Consider the following 16,722-nt stretch of genomic DNA (forward strand, 5'->3'; position numbering starts at 1 on the left):
AAATTAAAACCAGCACACACATACACAAACAGTACCACGACACATAAACACGAACACAAAAACTACCACCACATAAAAATAAACATATAGATTCACACACAAAATTGCACGCATGCGTAGAAGTATACACACACACAAACTTTAATCTTGCATGCATCTCACATACAAGCATGCACACACACACAAACACGCACACACACAAACCTCTCACCCCCCCTACCCCCACCCACAACCAAACACACACTAAGAGCCACAACATTGTTAATCAATAAGTGTTTGGAACAGCCATTATTTTGACAGCACAGCTTATGCTTGCCTGCTTGCCTCTTAACGTCAGTAGCTTCCACTCACTGTGACGAGCAGACATGAAGAACCTGTTAAAAATATACACTCTACAAAGCCGCCCGCGTCTCTCTCAGCCAAGAGCGAGACGCAATACTGCCAGAGCGGGGTCTGTTTCTGACATTCACAAGGGAGGAATGTAAAAACGGTACAGAGAGAGGGAAATGTAGGCCACGTCTCACAGCCTGAAATAACAGTGAACAAATTGTGGGTTTTCCTACTCACCGGTACACACTCTGAAACATTCAGTCACTATTCTGTTCTCACCCCCTTCTGTTTTTCTATCTCAGCCTTGCATACGAGGAAAGTGTTTTTTTTTGTGTTTCAACTAAATGCTGTCAAGATGTGAACAGCTTCTGCACTTATTCATTCGATCATATTTGTTTGTTTGAAAAGTCGAGGTGAGGAGATAGTGTGATGTGTAAAAAGCAGCCGTTGCAAAAGGTAAAAGGTGCCAAACGTCAGTGAAACTATGCTTAGAATGGAGTGATAGCAGGAGGGTTTTTTTTTATGCCATTGATCACGAGTTAATGCTATATTTGGAAAAGCTGTCATATTTTAATCTTGTCTGGAATCTCTAACCAGTGCTGAAAATTCATCTGATGATGTGCATTTTGGTTATAAGGGTATAAGACTTATTCTATTCCACAGTGCAAGATATTTCCAAACGTGCATGCTTATTTAATTGTAAGGGCATGTGTAAGTGATTCAAATTCATGGTTAATGTATGTTTACATTTAAGCTAATTTAGCAGTGCATATATATATATGTAACATTTAGGCCTTATTAACATTTGTATATCTATTTTTATTATTAATTCTCTATGTGTATGCCATGTGTTTTTCTATTCTACTGGTAAATAGTTTATGACTCATGAGCTGGCTGTATGCTTGACTAATTACCCAATGTGTTGTCTTATGTTATTTACCACTTTTTCATTGAACACTTTCACTGAATACCAGGCAACTTCAGAGTGTACAGAAATACATGTCATCAAAGTGCAGGTCAAGACATCTTACTTGAGGTCTACAGTTGGCTGTTGACACTAGAGATCGAACAGAGTACCAGAATACAGGAAAATAACAACTTTATTAACGATAGCAACAGGAGAATACATACAATCAAAGAGGGGATGGGGGGGTTATCAACATATTTACATGGTCTGTGTAAATATGATCTTTGTCTGGGAGAACACAACTGAAGTAAAAACCAGTGCCACACTTTTTTTTTTAAAGAGTTTTGCTTTGCTCTTATCAAGTCCACAAGTCTTTCTGCAACTCAAAACATTCCGTCTTCCAAAGTTACTCAACAAACAACTCGAACTCCTCCGCCTCCTCGAACTCAGCATTCATCTTGGCAGCGAGGCTGTCAATCTCCTGAACGTCTATCTTCTGGACCTTCCTCCTCCTCTTCTTCTTCTCTTTGCCCATACAGATCCCCGGGATGTTCATGTCCGGCTCGGGGCAGTTCTCCTCCGCGTCCATCAGCGAGGTGAAGGAGCTCAACCCGGATAGAGAGCACACACCCTCGGTGCCAGATTTGGACAGGGCCTTTCTAAACACCTCGGGGGTAGAGAGATTCTCAAACCCAAACATAGTTTCCCGGGGATTGGGCTTGTTGATCGACTGGTCGCTGAGCCGACTGTAGGACCGACGCACTTTAGTGGACCATACCGGGTCCTCCGCTGCTGCTTTTGGCTGTGTTGGGGGATGAGATGGTGGAGGTGGAGGAGATGATGGAGGTGGAGGAGGAAGACGAGGCGAGCGACGCGGTGGAGACGAAGCCAGTATGGGAGAGGGCATCGCGGCCTTCTTCCGCCGCACCACTTGCACGGGATCCGGGGTGGAGATATTGGGCTTTTTCGGCACATTTTCCTCGGAGATTCGAGGCGCGTTCTCTTTTTCGTGCTCCGACGGAAGCACAGTTTTCCGTGGGGCGATCTTCTTAACCACTATGGATCTTTTCACAGACTTCAAGGGCGCCATTTTGTCAACATTCACCGTAGCTTGTGGTGGAGAGGTTATCCGCTCAGAGCGTCTCCGCTGTTGGTTGGATTCCCCCAACACGGGTGGAGGAGTTCCGCCCTTCATGTTGCTGTAATCCCGTCCGTAAAGCGTTTAGCGAGCAATGTCTTCAATTTGATAAAAATCGAATATTCCGAACCAGGTATAAACACAAGACTGTCACTGCTGCAGCTGCACACCATGGACCGCTTTCAAAATCGCCCGCCCGAGCAGCGTTGCCAGATTGAGCAAGATCTCCCGCCCAATCTGGACGGGGAATCTGGACATCAGGGTCGGGAAATCTGCCCCAATCTGGCAACACATCACTCGAGTCGCAGAACAGAACGACTTCCGACAGCGTCATCAGCCCGCGCCGCTCTATTCAACTTTTGCTGTGTAATCTGAACGAAGCAAGGGTCTGGTTACTTGCTATTAAAACACTTTTTAGCGTTATTTCGTCACATACTCAAGTCTCAAGATGGAATATTTGATCGGGATCCAGGGACCAGACTTCGTGCTGGTTGCAGCAGACAGCGTGGCGGCCAGCAGCATCATCAAGATGAAAGATGGTCAGTCATTACGGGGGCTAACGTTAGCCTAGCCGTCCCACCGGCGGAATGGGTTTACAATATCTGATTAAACGGTGGGGATTGGTCATAAATATAGGGTTTGTAGTAACATTGGATACATGAAGGTGTAGGTTGCACTTTTTAAATGCTACTAGAATGATACACAAAGCGTGAAACTGCACTTCCGAAGGGACTCGTGTCAGACAATTAAGCTTATTATGAAGCTTGGTTTTTAATATCTAATTTTTAAATATCTGATACATGGGTTGTTTCTGGTGTGTATCATTTTACTTGCTGTTGTCTTAATGAACCAAATCGGCGACAAACATTTTCTCAAAAGCTATGGCGATGTTAGTGTTACAGTGAAAGTGAAAGTAAGGTTCCTTGTTTGACGGCTAAACAAAAGATTGATCGCAGCCAATGTCTTCTTCTTCCTGATGTCCAGACCACGACAAGATGTTCAAGCTGAGCGACAACATCCTGCTGCTGTGTGTGGGAGAGGCGGGCGACACCGTGCAGTTCGCCGAGTACATCCAGAAGAACGTGCAGCTGTACAAGATGAGGAACGGTACGAGTCCCTCACTGCATCTTCTCACTGATGCTCACCAATGGCCTCTAGGCGGCCTTTCTGCCAAGTCACTGGCACCCTGACTGTTGCTTCAAATGTGGTAGTCCACCGTAAACATGTAAAGTTGGGTTTATGTACTTAATATTTTAATTTCAATTTCTAATAGTGACTATTTACTTTTCCATTATTGCTGACCTGGTACTTTTACTCCAGACTAATTATAAGCCACTTTTATCCATGTGGGAATGGATAGGTCATTAAGGTGTAAATACACCTGCTGCCTACAATAAATAAATACAAACTTTATAAAATAAAAGTTTTTTCAAACGCATTGTGTTTCATAGGAGAAAGATCATGGGGCATTGTCAAAAACGAAACCACATTGGCTGAAGCAGAGTTATGAGCCAATAGAAAAGGAAAGCCAGAAGTAGCACACTGCTCAATGTATTTGACAGAGAATTAATTGTTCTTCAACCTTCATCAAAGACATGCTCAACAACATTTTCTGTCTCGAAATGAACTGATTTTATCTGAAAGAAGTTGGGTTTACCCTTAAATGAGCAGGTAGTGTTTAGGGCATCTTGCTCATGGCTAGGAGGCCGACCGGTAGACTGCACTTCCATTTATCTGGCAGTAAAGCACTCCACCCACATCCACCCTGTCCACCTCACGCTCCCTTCGCTCCGCATCAGCACACACCCTCAGACCACCTAAGACCAAGCTCCATGGGCTATCAGCTTTCTCCGCTGCTGCCCCAAGACTATGGAACGCCCTCCCTGACCACCTGAAGGCCCCACAGACTACAGCTGTTTTTAAACTAAACCTTAAGACATATCTTTTAAAAAAAAGCATTTAGCTATTTTCTCTTTTTACTGTATTGTATTATTTGTTTTAACAACCCTTTTTTTTCTCTCTCAAACTCTGTAGCACTTTGAGATTTTCGAATGTAAAGTGCTCTACAAATAAAATGTATTATTATTATCTCCCTGTACTCGTGGTCCTTAATAAACAGTTCCTTCTGTGTGTTTCCTCCTCCTGTCTTCACAGGATATGAGCTCAGCCCCACAGCCGCGGCAAACTTCACACGGAAGAACCTGGCGGACTACCTTCGAAGCAGGGTAACTAGTCCGTCACACACGTGATCTTTAGGGTTCCCCAACTCACGGGAGGTTAGATAACATTTCATGAGTCAGCAAGATGGTGTAGAGTAAAACAAAAAAAAAAGAATGTTATCAACTTTACTACTATATATGTGTGTGTGTATACGATATATATATATCTATCATATATACGCCAGTGTTTCCCCCAGAAAATGTCTTCGTCAAGGTGGTCAAAGAGGCCTGCTGTCTTCGGTGAGGGTTTCAGTTCAAACGACTATTGTTTTGAACAGTTTCACCGATGCATTATTTATCTTTATTTTTTGTACCTGATTGAAGTACGTTTTCTTTCCCTACGGGAGTTTTGTACTTTGTTAATGCATAATAATTAAAAAATAATAATTAAAAATAATTATATTAATTTCTTTTTTATACATTGGTAGTCAAGGCGGGACCCTATTGTTGTTAAGGCGGCCGCCTCAACCATACAGTGCTGGGGAAACACTGCACGCACACACAATGACACAGGGGGAGGCTTTTATGATTTGTATGAAATCAATCTGTTTATTTCAACAACTGCGCCATCAACATTCAACATCAAAATTATTTCAATGTGGGCTTAGGCAGATATGGGTTACATGCGCCGAAAACCGATCGCTATTTATTTTACTGAACACAGCCTGCATGATGGTGAGCTAGACGCGTCTTATATTATGGAAACTATGGCCGAAAAAACAACTTCACACGGTGTGTCTTTTCACAATTTATTTGTTACCAGCATTCGTAGTGTTGATCAGCAGAGAAATAGTCCGCCAAAGACGCTGCCGTCGCTGAGCGACCGAGGACGCTGGGGTTGATAAGTTACCGGACTGCCTCCGGAGTGATACGATATAAAAAAATAAAATACTTTCCTTGACAGAGGTTATTATATGCTTAGTAACGCGGTGAATTATCCAAAAAATTATTCACCACCGAAGTTGTGAAGGCCCATGTAAAGTGAACGGAGCGTTAAACGCATTGAGAATGAGCCGTGTAATAAATAACGATACACATTCATTATTCGATATACTACGTGACTCCAATCACTAGTTTTCCAGTATAATTAAAATGATAAGGACAGTTTCAGGGAGAATATTAATCTTACTAAGAGAAGGGCTTCTGTGATCCATGACTGCAATGCACCTGATTCAACAGATAAATTGTACTTGCTTGATTAAACTATACGACTTATACATAATGAGGTGCAGCCAGGATGTGACGGACAGCGTTTGAGGATCCACACCAAACATTTGGATACTTGGACAGCTTTATCTGAAAGTAGATTAAGAGACAGCGTTTGTATGTATGAGGACGAAAGGCCACCATTTTCTCGCCAACAGTGCTTGATGCTCTCCTAGATTGACGTAATTAAATTGCAATTTTCATTCCAGTGACGCCCCTTTCGCTTCTGATTGATTCCCAATGAACACATAGGCCTTCCAGATCTGTCCCCTTTTCAGTGTTTAATCAGGGTCCGTCGGGAAAACGCTTTTACCTGCTAAACTATTTAGAGAGAAAGCTAGGCTTAACCACTAAAAGGTAGACCTGTGTTTAAAACGGTTATATCCCCTCTGAAGTCTTGCTACATGTGGCCCCATCACAAAAACGTGAGAGAAGGTGATAGGAATGATTCCTTAATACATGTAATGGTCAAGGTGAAGGTGTAAAGTGCAGATACAATTAAAAAGGCGGAGGCAAGATGAAACTTGCGTGGATTACAGTACATGGGCTATAAAAACGGTTGTGATCCCCTCTGAAGTCTACATGTGGGCCCCTATAAACTAAATCCGGGGCTCTATCGGTTTGCCTAGTACACTCACTTCCTAGTAGCAGCAGGGCTAGCGCTTCAGCTAGCTAAGTCAAGCCAAGTGCCTGTCTGTGTTACACCCCCCCCTGGCAGTGTGCACTGGGATGACGTCATAGGTCAGTGTTGCCCAACAGTGTCAGAGAGCCGGTTGTTCCGCGGAGGATAGCGTGTGATGTGGCGACGGTAGAGTTGAGTTGATGGACTGGGAGGAGAATGATGAGTTCAGCGGTTCACGCGGTGCTCGTGTTTTGATTGAAAAGGCCACGTTTTAAATCGTGGTTGTCTGAGCACTTGGCGGTTGGGACCACACACACACACACACACACACACACACACACACACACACACACACACACACACACACACACACACACACACACACGTGTTTTTGTTCCTCAGCACCACACAAATTATCAACGCTTCTCTGCTGTCACGGTAACACATTGAAAACACCGCTATTAAAGTCATGTAGATCTGGCCTTTAAGAGTCTCTGTCTGTACTCTATACACAGAAGAATCTTGTTTTGAATTGTTATAATAATTATTTGAGCAAGATGGCAGTGTGCCCCCCCCCCCCCCCCCAGAGGCCAGAGATCAGGTGTTGAGGTCTCGTAACGCGGTACCACCAGGGAGCGCATGGGGCGGTGCGTGTTTTGTGCGCGCGGGTTTGAGTGTCAATGCCAAGGCTGGTCGGCGTGGCGCCCACCCCACCCCACCCCTCCCCGGCCCCTGAGCAGGGCACTAATCTGTTGAGAAGGATGCAGCCGCTGCCTGTCACAATAGCAGAAGGTTGAAAATAATTACAAAAAACAATTAGTGGTGTCGAGAAGGGAATGTGGGACACATGGGGGGGGGAGGGGGGTGTGTGTGTGCTCACACACTCATGTCTTGTGTAGTATTGTCCTCAGAACACCCCCCCCCCCCACTCCTTAAGAGACCCCATCACACACCACACCACACACACACACACACACACACACACACACACACACACACACACACACACACACACACACACACACACACACACACACACACACACACACACACACACACGGGGAGAGATGTATACACCTAACCTATAGCACCAGGAGGACATTATACGTCATCACGGATGTGAGATAGTCTAGAGGATTACCTCTCGTATATGTTTAATATTTATACGATATTCTGCGTTGCCACCAGCGGTAAAACATACTATTATTTTGGTGGCTGACATAGAATACTTTTTGGTCGATGCGGACAGATTTAGTAGTGGTGCTCGGTTCTCAAGGGTGTTGAAACCGTAGCCGAAGCAGTTCCTCCTCCTCCTCCTCCTCCTTCACCTCCACCCTCCTGGAGCGACGCTAACCCGTTAGCACCGGGCCTCCAGAGGACCCTGGACGACGAATCCCCGCTCCCCATAAACATGTTTTCATGGCCGTAAACCGGCCGATTTTTGGGATGTTGGGTGTTTCTCTGCGATGGCTCCCCGATCGAACCTGCGAGTTGTTTTAGCCGACGTCGCAGTGTTTGGAGGCGCTACGGTGTTTTACCTACACTGCTTAAAACGCCAAGAGTTAAATTGCTGTGAACACACAAACAAGTTTTATAATCGTGGGTGCATTGTAGAATTTAAGCCATTTTTCAAGTTTTGTACAAACAATTATTTAGCATTTCCTCGTACCCCGCAGTTTCGAAAGTGAAAAAAATATAATGACTGACTTAAATGTCAGCTAAAATATTATATATATATATATTATATATTTTTTTTTTTTGCATACAACCCCTTTATTCTCCCTCGCGTATCACTGCATCTCCTGGGCTACATTCCCCCCCGATCCCTTAGCTCCGAACATCTAGCCCGGACCCCTCCACAGGGGGGTAAGCTCATCAGGGACACGCGTGCACACACTCACACACACACACTCACACACTGTGAGTGTGTACCTACCCGCCTTAGCCTAGGATCCATTTCAAAACAACTGGGCCCTGTTCCCAGGAGGCTGCGTAGAGCAGGCTTCAGAGGGGGAGAGAGGCTGGCGCGGAGAGAGCGAGAGCAAAGACAAAGAGAAAATGCGGTGAGCCTCATCACCTGAGGCCTTGACTCTGCTGCATGAGTGCCAGTGATGCATGTGTGCATGCACACACACACGCACACAAACACACACAATGCGCTCAGAGAACACGCAAAGACAACAATTCAGTTTTGAGATGCGATTATCCCCTGTTTTTTTTTATTTAATATGCTGGATATTATGCATGGGGTCCCTGTTATTTTATTAGTAATTAGTAGTAAAAGTAATTGGTAGTGAGTAATTGGTAGTCAAAGGGTAACCCCTTTTTAGTTAAACATTTAGTTAACGGCAGCTCTGTATTAGCCCATTTAAATCCACTTTTACTGCGGTTAACGTGTGTGGAACTCACGTGGTTGATTTCCATCCCATCTATGTATTCTAGCTCTATGCACAGACGTTTACAGAAATGGTATCTCCAAAAGATCCTCCATTGGATAATGTCAACCCCTTTTCCAATCCAAGGCCTTTCTCCCCACAGACGCAAAGCAACAGTTAGGCCCGTGTGTGGGGTTAAATAAAACATGTTCCAGAAGAACGTGGTACAAATAATTACCCGCGCCATATTGTGCCCCTCTCCCCCGCTCCCGTGCACACAGATGAACAATTAATGGGGCAGATTGACGGGGTGATGCCAGCATTAAGGAACATATCCTGGGGCAGCCAGGGTACCGAGGGGGGCGGAGAGAGAGGGGAGAGACTGGAGGAACTTGGAGGAAGAGAGGGCTGTGCCAAGAGAGGTTGAGAGACACTTGCAAAGACAGACGTGCTACTGTAGATCCACTGGGGTTTAGACCCTGATACGACACACGGAACCACGTTTGGGGTCTTTGCTGATCGCAACTGGGGTTCCAAGTAGAACGACTATTAAAACCAAATGAAATAATCAAACCGATCGCTGACAAATGTGCACATTGCAATGACTCCATGTCGCTTGTGCACATTTACGTATCTGTGTTGTTTATTTGCCAAATTTGACACGCGTGTTGTCAAAGTCACGGCAACGTCAACTGTGGTGCAGCCAGGTGGTCGTCTGCAGCCTCTGGAAATGTATACATCTGCCATATGTACACTGCTGTAGTGTTGCCGCTCAATAGTCTTAAGCGTGTGAGACCGAGCTCTTAAAAAACAAGGTCGAGTGTAGGGGTGAGAATGTCCGAGTCTTGTTTATTCAAAAATACGTAAAATAATGTTAATCGCTGCTAGCATGAACGTGTGTGTGTGTGTGTGTGTGTGTGTGTGTGTGTGTGTGTGTGTGTGTGTGTGTGGTTGTGTGTGTGTGTGTGTTGTGTGTGTGTGTGTGTGTGTGTGTGTGTGTTGTGTGGTGTGTGTGTGTGTGGGGTTAACTAGACAAGCGGGTCACACGGGAAGCAGGTCTTATTTTGACATCTGTCTTGTTGTTACACAGTAGCTACTAGTGAGACGGGTGTCTGCAGAGCAGGGGGGGCCGGGGTGAGGCCACTATGGCTTTGGGAGGACCCCAAGGAGTGAAGACACGGATACCCCCCCCCCCCCCCCCCCCCCCCCCCCTTATCAACACACACACACACATACCCTGATTCACACCTAGTATGAACCTTCACATGCACAGCTTCGGTCTCCCAATGCATCACGCTTAAGCACACCGGCATCGCACACACACCCACGCACACCTGACGCTGCACCGCAGGGAGTCTAGCCGTCAACAGCCCCCCCAACCTCCCCCTCAACCCCCACATCTCACTAAACACAAGTCAGGAAAAATATGACAATCGTCTGAGAGACACGGATTAAAACGAGGATGAGCGTGGCCGTTCGGTCGTTCCGAGCCGATGACCTCCGTCCGAGCGTTCTGATTGGCCCCCTCCTCTCCGGGGCGCTTTAAGGACTGGACCTCAGCCGGTTTGAATCCCTCATGTGATCAAATTAAAAAAAAAATCATCTGGCGTCCGTAATGGGGGGGGGTTATTCTTAAGTAGCTTCCAGCGAGGGGGGAGAAGAAATGCACAAGGAGGCCTTCGTTAACGACTCCTCTGATGAGAACTTACTGGCCAGGGAAGAAGAAGAAGGAAAAAGTGTCAGCAGGGGAGAGGAATTAGCGTCGGGTATGAAGACAAAGTAGGAGGATCAGGCTAGCAGCGGGAAAAAAGATAGAATTTTAGCGATGGGGCGAGAAACACGCGAGAAAGGGAGGAAAACGACTTCAGAAGTTTTTAATGAGCACTGGCACTTCTCCAGGGCAGGGGGGGGGGTGAAGGGGGGAGGGTGTATGGGTGAGGGAGGCGGAGGGGGAGGAGAGCAGAGGGAGAGAGAAGTAAGAGAATGGAGCGGGGAGGGTGCCATGGAGGTAACAACAGGGGTGCCGGCTCCCCAACAGATGTCACGCTGCCAGTGACAACGCACACACACACACCTCCTCTTCCTGTCCTGTGACACGACCTCACCTCCTCCTTCACCTCCCTCCCCGTCCCTCCATCCATCTCTCGCTCACACCCCCCAGTCTGTCGTGGGGTCGCACCTCCCTGCTTTAGTTTTGTTGTTTCGCGCGGCTGTCGTTACAATTTTGTAAGAAAGATAGAAAAAAAAAAAAAAAGTGTAGAGAAACAGCCATTTTCTCACCGTTCACGCCGAAACACATTCAGTCGGTAATGATGGGGGGGGGGGGGGGCTCGTTTTGAACGACGGATAGGTTCTCTGCTGGAGTCGCTGTACCCCGCCACAGCAGAGCTCCCCTGGTGGTCCGCCGGGGAGCTGAATGACGGGCAGCAGCGGTAACACAGTCTGACTGGATGCAGTGTTCGGATTCAGTGTGTACAGTGTGTGGTTCCAGCACCCCGGCCCCATTAGCTCGGGTTCATCGTGTGTGGTTCCCCCACTCCGCTCTAGCTAGGGTCTACAGGGTGGATACAGTGTGTGGTTCAACCACTCCTCTCTAGCTAGGGTCCACAGGGTGGATACAGTGTGTGGTTCAACCACTCCTCTCTAGCTAGGGTCCACAGGGTGGATACAGTGTGTGGTTCAACCACTCCTCTCTAGCTAGGGTCCACAGGGTGGATACAGGGTGTGGTTCCCCCACTCCGCTCTAGCTAGGGTCCACAGGGTGGATACAGTGTGTGCTTCAACCACTCCGCTCTCACTAGCTAGAACAACTCCCATGTTTCACACTGTGACTCGGGCAAGGAGGCAGAAAGGTCTATGTAGGCAAGACGGGACACTCTGCGTTCCGTCCCGACCCATCCCCGTTAATTAAGGGGGTTCTGGGTACATTTTGGGGTTAATTAAGGGATTTGAGGATTCAGGTTATTTTGACCTGCAGCGTGTCCAATCCCAGCCCCAACCGCTGATTGACCCCTCCCCTCCCCTCCCCAGACCCCGTACCACGTGAACCTGCTGCTGGCGGGCTACGACCAGGCCGACGGCCCCGCCCTCTTCTACATGGACCACCTGTCGGCCCTGGCCAAGGCCCCCTTCGCGGCCCACGGCTACGGCGCCTTCCTCACCCTCTCCATCCTGGATCGCTACTACAAGCCAGGTGGGTGGACTGGAGAACAGGACGCTAGCCTGCTAAGCATAGTGTTATAGCGTGTTGCTAGGCGTAGCGTGATGCTAAGCATAGAGAGATGCCAACCATAGAGAGATGCCAACCATAGCATTAGGCTAAGCATAGCGTAATGCTAGGCTTAGTATAGCGTAATGCTAGGCTTAGTATAGCGTAATGCTAGGCTTAGTATAGCGTAATGCTAGGCTTAGTATAGTGTAATGCTAGGCTAAGTATAGCGTAATGCTAGGCTAAGTATAGCGTAATGCTACGCAAAGTATAGCGTAATGCTACACAAAGTATAGCGTAATGCTAGGCTAAGTATAGCGTAATGCTAGGCTAAGCATAGCGTAATGCTAGGCTAAGCATAGCGTCCTGCTATGCTAAACGTAGCTTTGTGCTATTATTAGCGCCTTGTGCTATGATTAGAGTAGCCTTGTGCTTTGCTAAGAATGGTGTTGTGCTATGATTAGCATGAACTAATTGCATATTTAGGATATAGATGGGTATAGATGTAGATATAGATTGTGTTTCTGACCTCGTGCGTCTCTAATCTCCAGATTTGACGCGTGAGGACGGTATTGCACTGCTGCAGAAATGCATCCAAGAGGTGAGTTGTTCTGTGGTCAAACCCCCCCTCCTACCGCTCTCTTGGAGGTTCAGACCCTCTCTCCTGGTAGCCCCGATACTCAAGTTCAGGTATCGGGAAGAAGAACATGGTATCGGAACATCTCTAACGTTAACATGGTCCGAAGGCCCTAACGGAAGGACTTTAAATTGCACTTGAAAAAAAATCTATGATATAATTAAATTAATTTAAGACCATAATATTGACATATCTGTTTAAGTGGTGACCATCTGTATCTTAATTTAAAGCGCAAACAGCTTTCTCGTAAAACGGGAGTAAAAAGTAACAAAATAAACGTGTTGTTTTTATTATTTAGAATTGCTTCAATGTTCCCAGACGTTGAACAGATGCTGAGAGCATTCATTTGGGTGTAATTGCGTTCTGCTGTTTGCCATATTTATTTTGGTGAAGTGCTGAACATTCAACCACAGTAAACAGGTGTCAAGTGCTGAATATTTCAATTGGATGTTAAGTTTGTTTTACTGTTGCTGGTGCAAATTTAATTTTTTCACTCCTTTAATTATTCATTTTAATATTTGTATTTTATCTCCTGTATTTTTCGGCTTTCCTTTCGTCTTGTTCTCTCTCTGTCTGTCTCTCTCTCTCTGTCTGTCTCTCTCTCTCTCTCTCTCTGTCTTTCGCTCTCTCTCTCTCTCTCTCTCTCTCTCCTCTCTCTCTCTCTCTCTCTCTCTCTCTCTCTCTCTCTCTCTCTCTCCCTCTCCCTCTCCCTCTCTCTCTCTCTCTCTCTCCCCCCCCCTCCCTCCCTCCAGCTCAACAAGCGCTTCATCCTCAACCTGCCCTCGTTCAACGTGCGGGCGATTGACAAGGAGGGCGTCCATGACCTGGAGAAGGTCTGCGTGATCCCCAGTGACGGCCGCGTCTCCTCCAACACCCCCCCCCCCCCCCCCCCCCCCCCCCCCCCCTGTCTTTTGGTTTTTTTTATCCACTTTGTACGTTGACCCGCCTACTTTTTATGTTCCAATAAAAAGTGACACGCTGTTGAGATAACCCTTGTCCTGTGGTCTTTACTATGGGTGGGGACTGGGGGCTTTCAGTCTGTCCTGTGGTCTTTACTATGGGTGGGGGCTATCCGTCTGTCCTGTGGTCGAGTCTGACACTCAATGTACACACTTGTATGTTGTGCGTCCTTGCACTTAAAAATATAAGCTAGTTGTGTAGTAGCTTACCCGAGCTGTTTGTTGTGTCCGGGGAATGCGTTACCGAACGATTGTTGGAGCTTGATACTTGGCAAGAGAAACAAGAAACAATATATCGCTGTCAGTACAGTAAAGATATTCATAGAACCAAGTGCCAAGCACACAATACCAAGTTCTGTTTTTAAGTGCCAGGATGTACAACATAAAATAAGTGCATACGTTAAGTGTCTTTGGAGTCAAACATGCATATCTAAGAAGTAGAGGGGACTTTAGGTATTAAGCATCATCATAAATCTGAAAAAGACAAGGTTAAACAAAAGGAAATCGCATGAAAGTTGTACTCCAAATATAAACAGGGCCCAACTCTATTTTTGAATGAAGCCTCATTCATCGTATCACACCCCCGCGCTGGTACCAAGTTACGCCACATCGCTACCATAGGCTGCGACCGTTACAAATGAACGGCGGAGAAATGGCCACAGTAACCGGTTCTGGAAAACGAAAAACCAGATTTCTGTGTCAGCAGGAGAGCATGAGAGAGACGGTTCACTCGAGCGAGGGACTGATCCTTGTCTGTGTGCACTGGCAGTGATATGTGAGCTCTTATAGTCTTCCTAGTATGTGTGTGGGGGGGGGGGGGGGGTTTGGGGGTGTCCCTGCGCCCCACCACAGACAGGTGATTAATAAACATTAAACAATCCTGTCCCTCCCAAACACCCCAGAATCTGACGGAACAGGCAGCATATGTTTGCCTAAGGGCGCGGGCAGAGTGGCAGATCCAGCGAGGGGAGGGAGAGAGAGAGGGAGGGGAGGGAGAGAGAGTCCCGCTGAGTGGCGGAGGGAGGGGGGGAGGAGGGGAAGAGAGGGCGGAGGAGGAACGGAAGAGTGAGGTGAGGCAGGTATAAAGACAGAGGGGGGTGTGTGTGTGTTTGTGTGAAAGGGGGTCTATAGGGTGAGAGACGGTACATAAGGGGTGAAATCCCAGGAAGAGGTTTTACCCCTATTTGGAGCGATGTAATGATACTGTGTGTTGCTGTGCCCTTATGTGTGCGTTAGTGCATGTGTGTTGCATGTTTCTATATATGTGTTTGTGTGTTTGTTTTTGTGTATGTTTAGGTGTGTGTTTGTGTGTGACAGAGGAGTTAGTGTAACAGTGTAACTGTTCGATGACATATGGGCTGAGACCTCCCGTGTGTGTGTGTGTGTGCGTGTGCGTGTGCGTGTGTGTGTCGGGTGTCACGCCAGTCTCCCCTGATCTCCCCCGTCTAAAAGGGGGGGGGGGGGGGGGGGTTGTTGCCGCGGTTCCCTCCCCTCTCCCACTGCAGCTGGTGGAGACGTCGTCTCACCGGGGATGATGGCTCCTCCCCCCTCCTCCCCCCCAGGATCCAGGCGTAAATGGGCCCTGCATTTTGAGTGGCCCCTTGGGGCACACACCCAGGCAGCGGTAATTGTTATTTTGTTTTAAGTGGGATCCTGATGCTCGCTCACGTGAGCGAGAGACATGGAGACTCAGTGAGAGAGAGAGAGAGAGAGAGAGAGAGAGAGAGAGAGAGAGAGAGAGAGAGGGAGAGAGGGAGAGAGAGAGAGAGAGAGAGAGAGAGAGAGAGAGAGAGAGAGAGAGAGAGAGAGAGACATGTTGACTTGAGAGAGAGGAGAGAGAGAGAGAGAGAGAGAGAGAGAGAGAGAGAGAGAGAGAGAGAGAGAGACAGAGACATGTTGACTTGGAGAGAGAGAGAGAGAGAATACGGAGCGACCAAGAGAACTTATGAGGAAGAGTGTAAAGAGAGAGAGAGGGAGAGTTTAAAAATTATGGAGAGAGAATGAGGAGAGAGCGAGAGCGAGAAAATGTACGGAGAGGGAGAGACAGAGCAGATGGAGAGGGGAGATGAGTTGTAGTAACACACACACAAAGTGAGTGTGTAAGTAAGGGGTAAGGTGTAGGGCAAGGTGCTGCCCTGACAGAGTTCCTTCGAGCAAGGCACAGAGCTGCTCCCAGCTGGTGTGACCTGAACTCCTGGTCAGAGCGTTGAACCTACAGCTTCTGTGAGATGCAACACATCAGCTCCCCCTGGTAGAGTCCCTAAGGAGGTGGACTTTAACTTTTCGTTACTCAACCTTACCTCATTTGACTCAAACAACCACGGAATCCACGCGGAATCAATCAGCTCTTCATTCTTTAATAATATATTACATTTATGCCGTAATACAACAATAATGACATTAATAATAACAATAATTAACATACACAGACGGTACAAAATGATTTCTTTCTTTTCCTTTTAAGTTACCCACACGTTTCCCTCCCCCACCCCCGGAATAAAGAATAAAATAACATCTTCTTTAGCTGCCTATGACTTTAAAACGCCAAGTAAAAATAAATTACAAAATCCCCTCTCAGTTCACTGTATACTGTTCACCCAGCAGGGGTTAGGTTGACTCTGAACAGGAGGGGTAAGTCAGGAATCAGGTTCATTCAGAACCTTGAAATCAAGAGATCTGGTTCAAGCACTTGGAATCAGGGACTTCTGATTCAGGAGCTAAGAATCATGAGCTCGAATTCATGAACCCAGAATCATGTCTTCTGATTCAGGGACCCAGAATCATCAGTTCTAATTCAGGAACCCAGAGTCAAGGAGAGTTCCAGAGTTCTGACTCAGGTACCGAAAATCAGGAAGGAGAGAAAAGCCAGAATGATAATTTATGTGTCTCAGATATGGCTTCTTGAGACCGCGTACGTGGCAGGAAGCATATGTCAGGGGGGGGGGGGGTGTTCTAAAACCAGGAAGTCTCTCAAAGTCATTCGGGCCAGCACACATAGAAAGGTCAATGTCTCCCGTGTGTTTCGAGCCATGGCGCGCTACACGATACAAAAACCAGATCACACCCCCACCTCCATCCCATCCTCCTCCTCCTCCTCCTCCTCCTCCTCCTCCTCCGACCG

General features: G+C 47.0%; 2 protein-coding genes across 2 annotated transcripts; one reads left to right on the forward strand and one right to left on the reverse strand.

Moving 5' to 3' along the window:
• Nucleotides 1–1,412: 1,412 nt before the first annotated feature.
• Nucleotides 1,413–2,638, reverse strand: cdca5 (cell division cycle associated 5). The gene has a single exon (XM_030347371.1). The coding sequence runs from the start codon at nt 2,430–2,432 to the stop codon at nt 1,644–1,646; it is 789 nt and encodes a 262-aa protein (XP_030203231.1). The 5' UTR covers nt 2,433–2,638; the 3' UTR covers nt 1,413–1,643.
• A 30-nt stretch (nt 2,639–2,668) lies between these two features.
• psmb2 (proteasome 20S subunit beta 2) lies at nt 2,669–13,632 on the forward strand. Its single transcript, XM_030347372.1, has 6 exons — nt 2,669–2,914; nt 3,360–3,482; nt 4,530–4,600; nt 11,828–11,990; nt 12,557–12,606; nt 13,395–13,632. Exons 1-6 carry the CDS (start codon nt 2,824–2,826, stop codon nt 13,581–13,583), a joined length of 687 nt encoding a protein of 228 aa, XP_030203232.1. The 5' UTR covers nt 2,669–2,823; the 3' UTR covers nt 13,584–13,632.
• The last annotated feature ends 3,090 nt before the right edge of the window (nt 13,633–16,722 follow it).

This window comes from Gadus morhua, chromosome 22, assembly GCF_902167405.1.
Source record: "Gadus morhua chromosome 22, gadMor3.0, whole genome shotgun sequence".
Taxonomy (NCBI): domain Eukaryota; kingdom Metazoa; phylum Chordata; class Actinopteri; order Gadiformes; family Gadidae; genus Gadus; species Gadus morhua.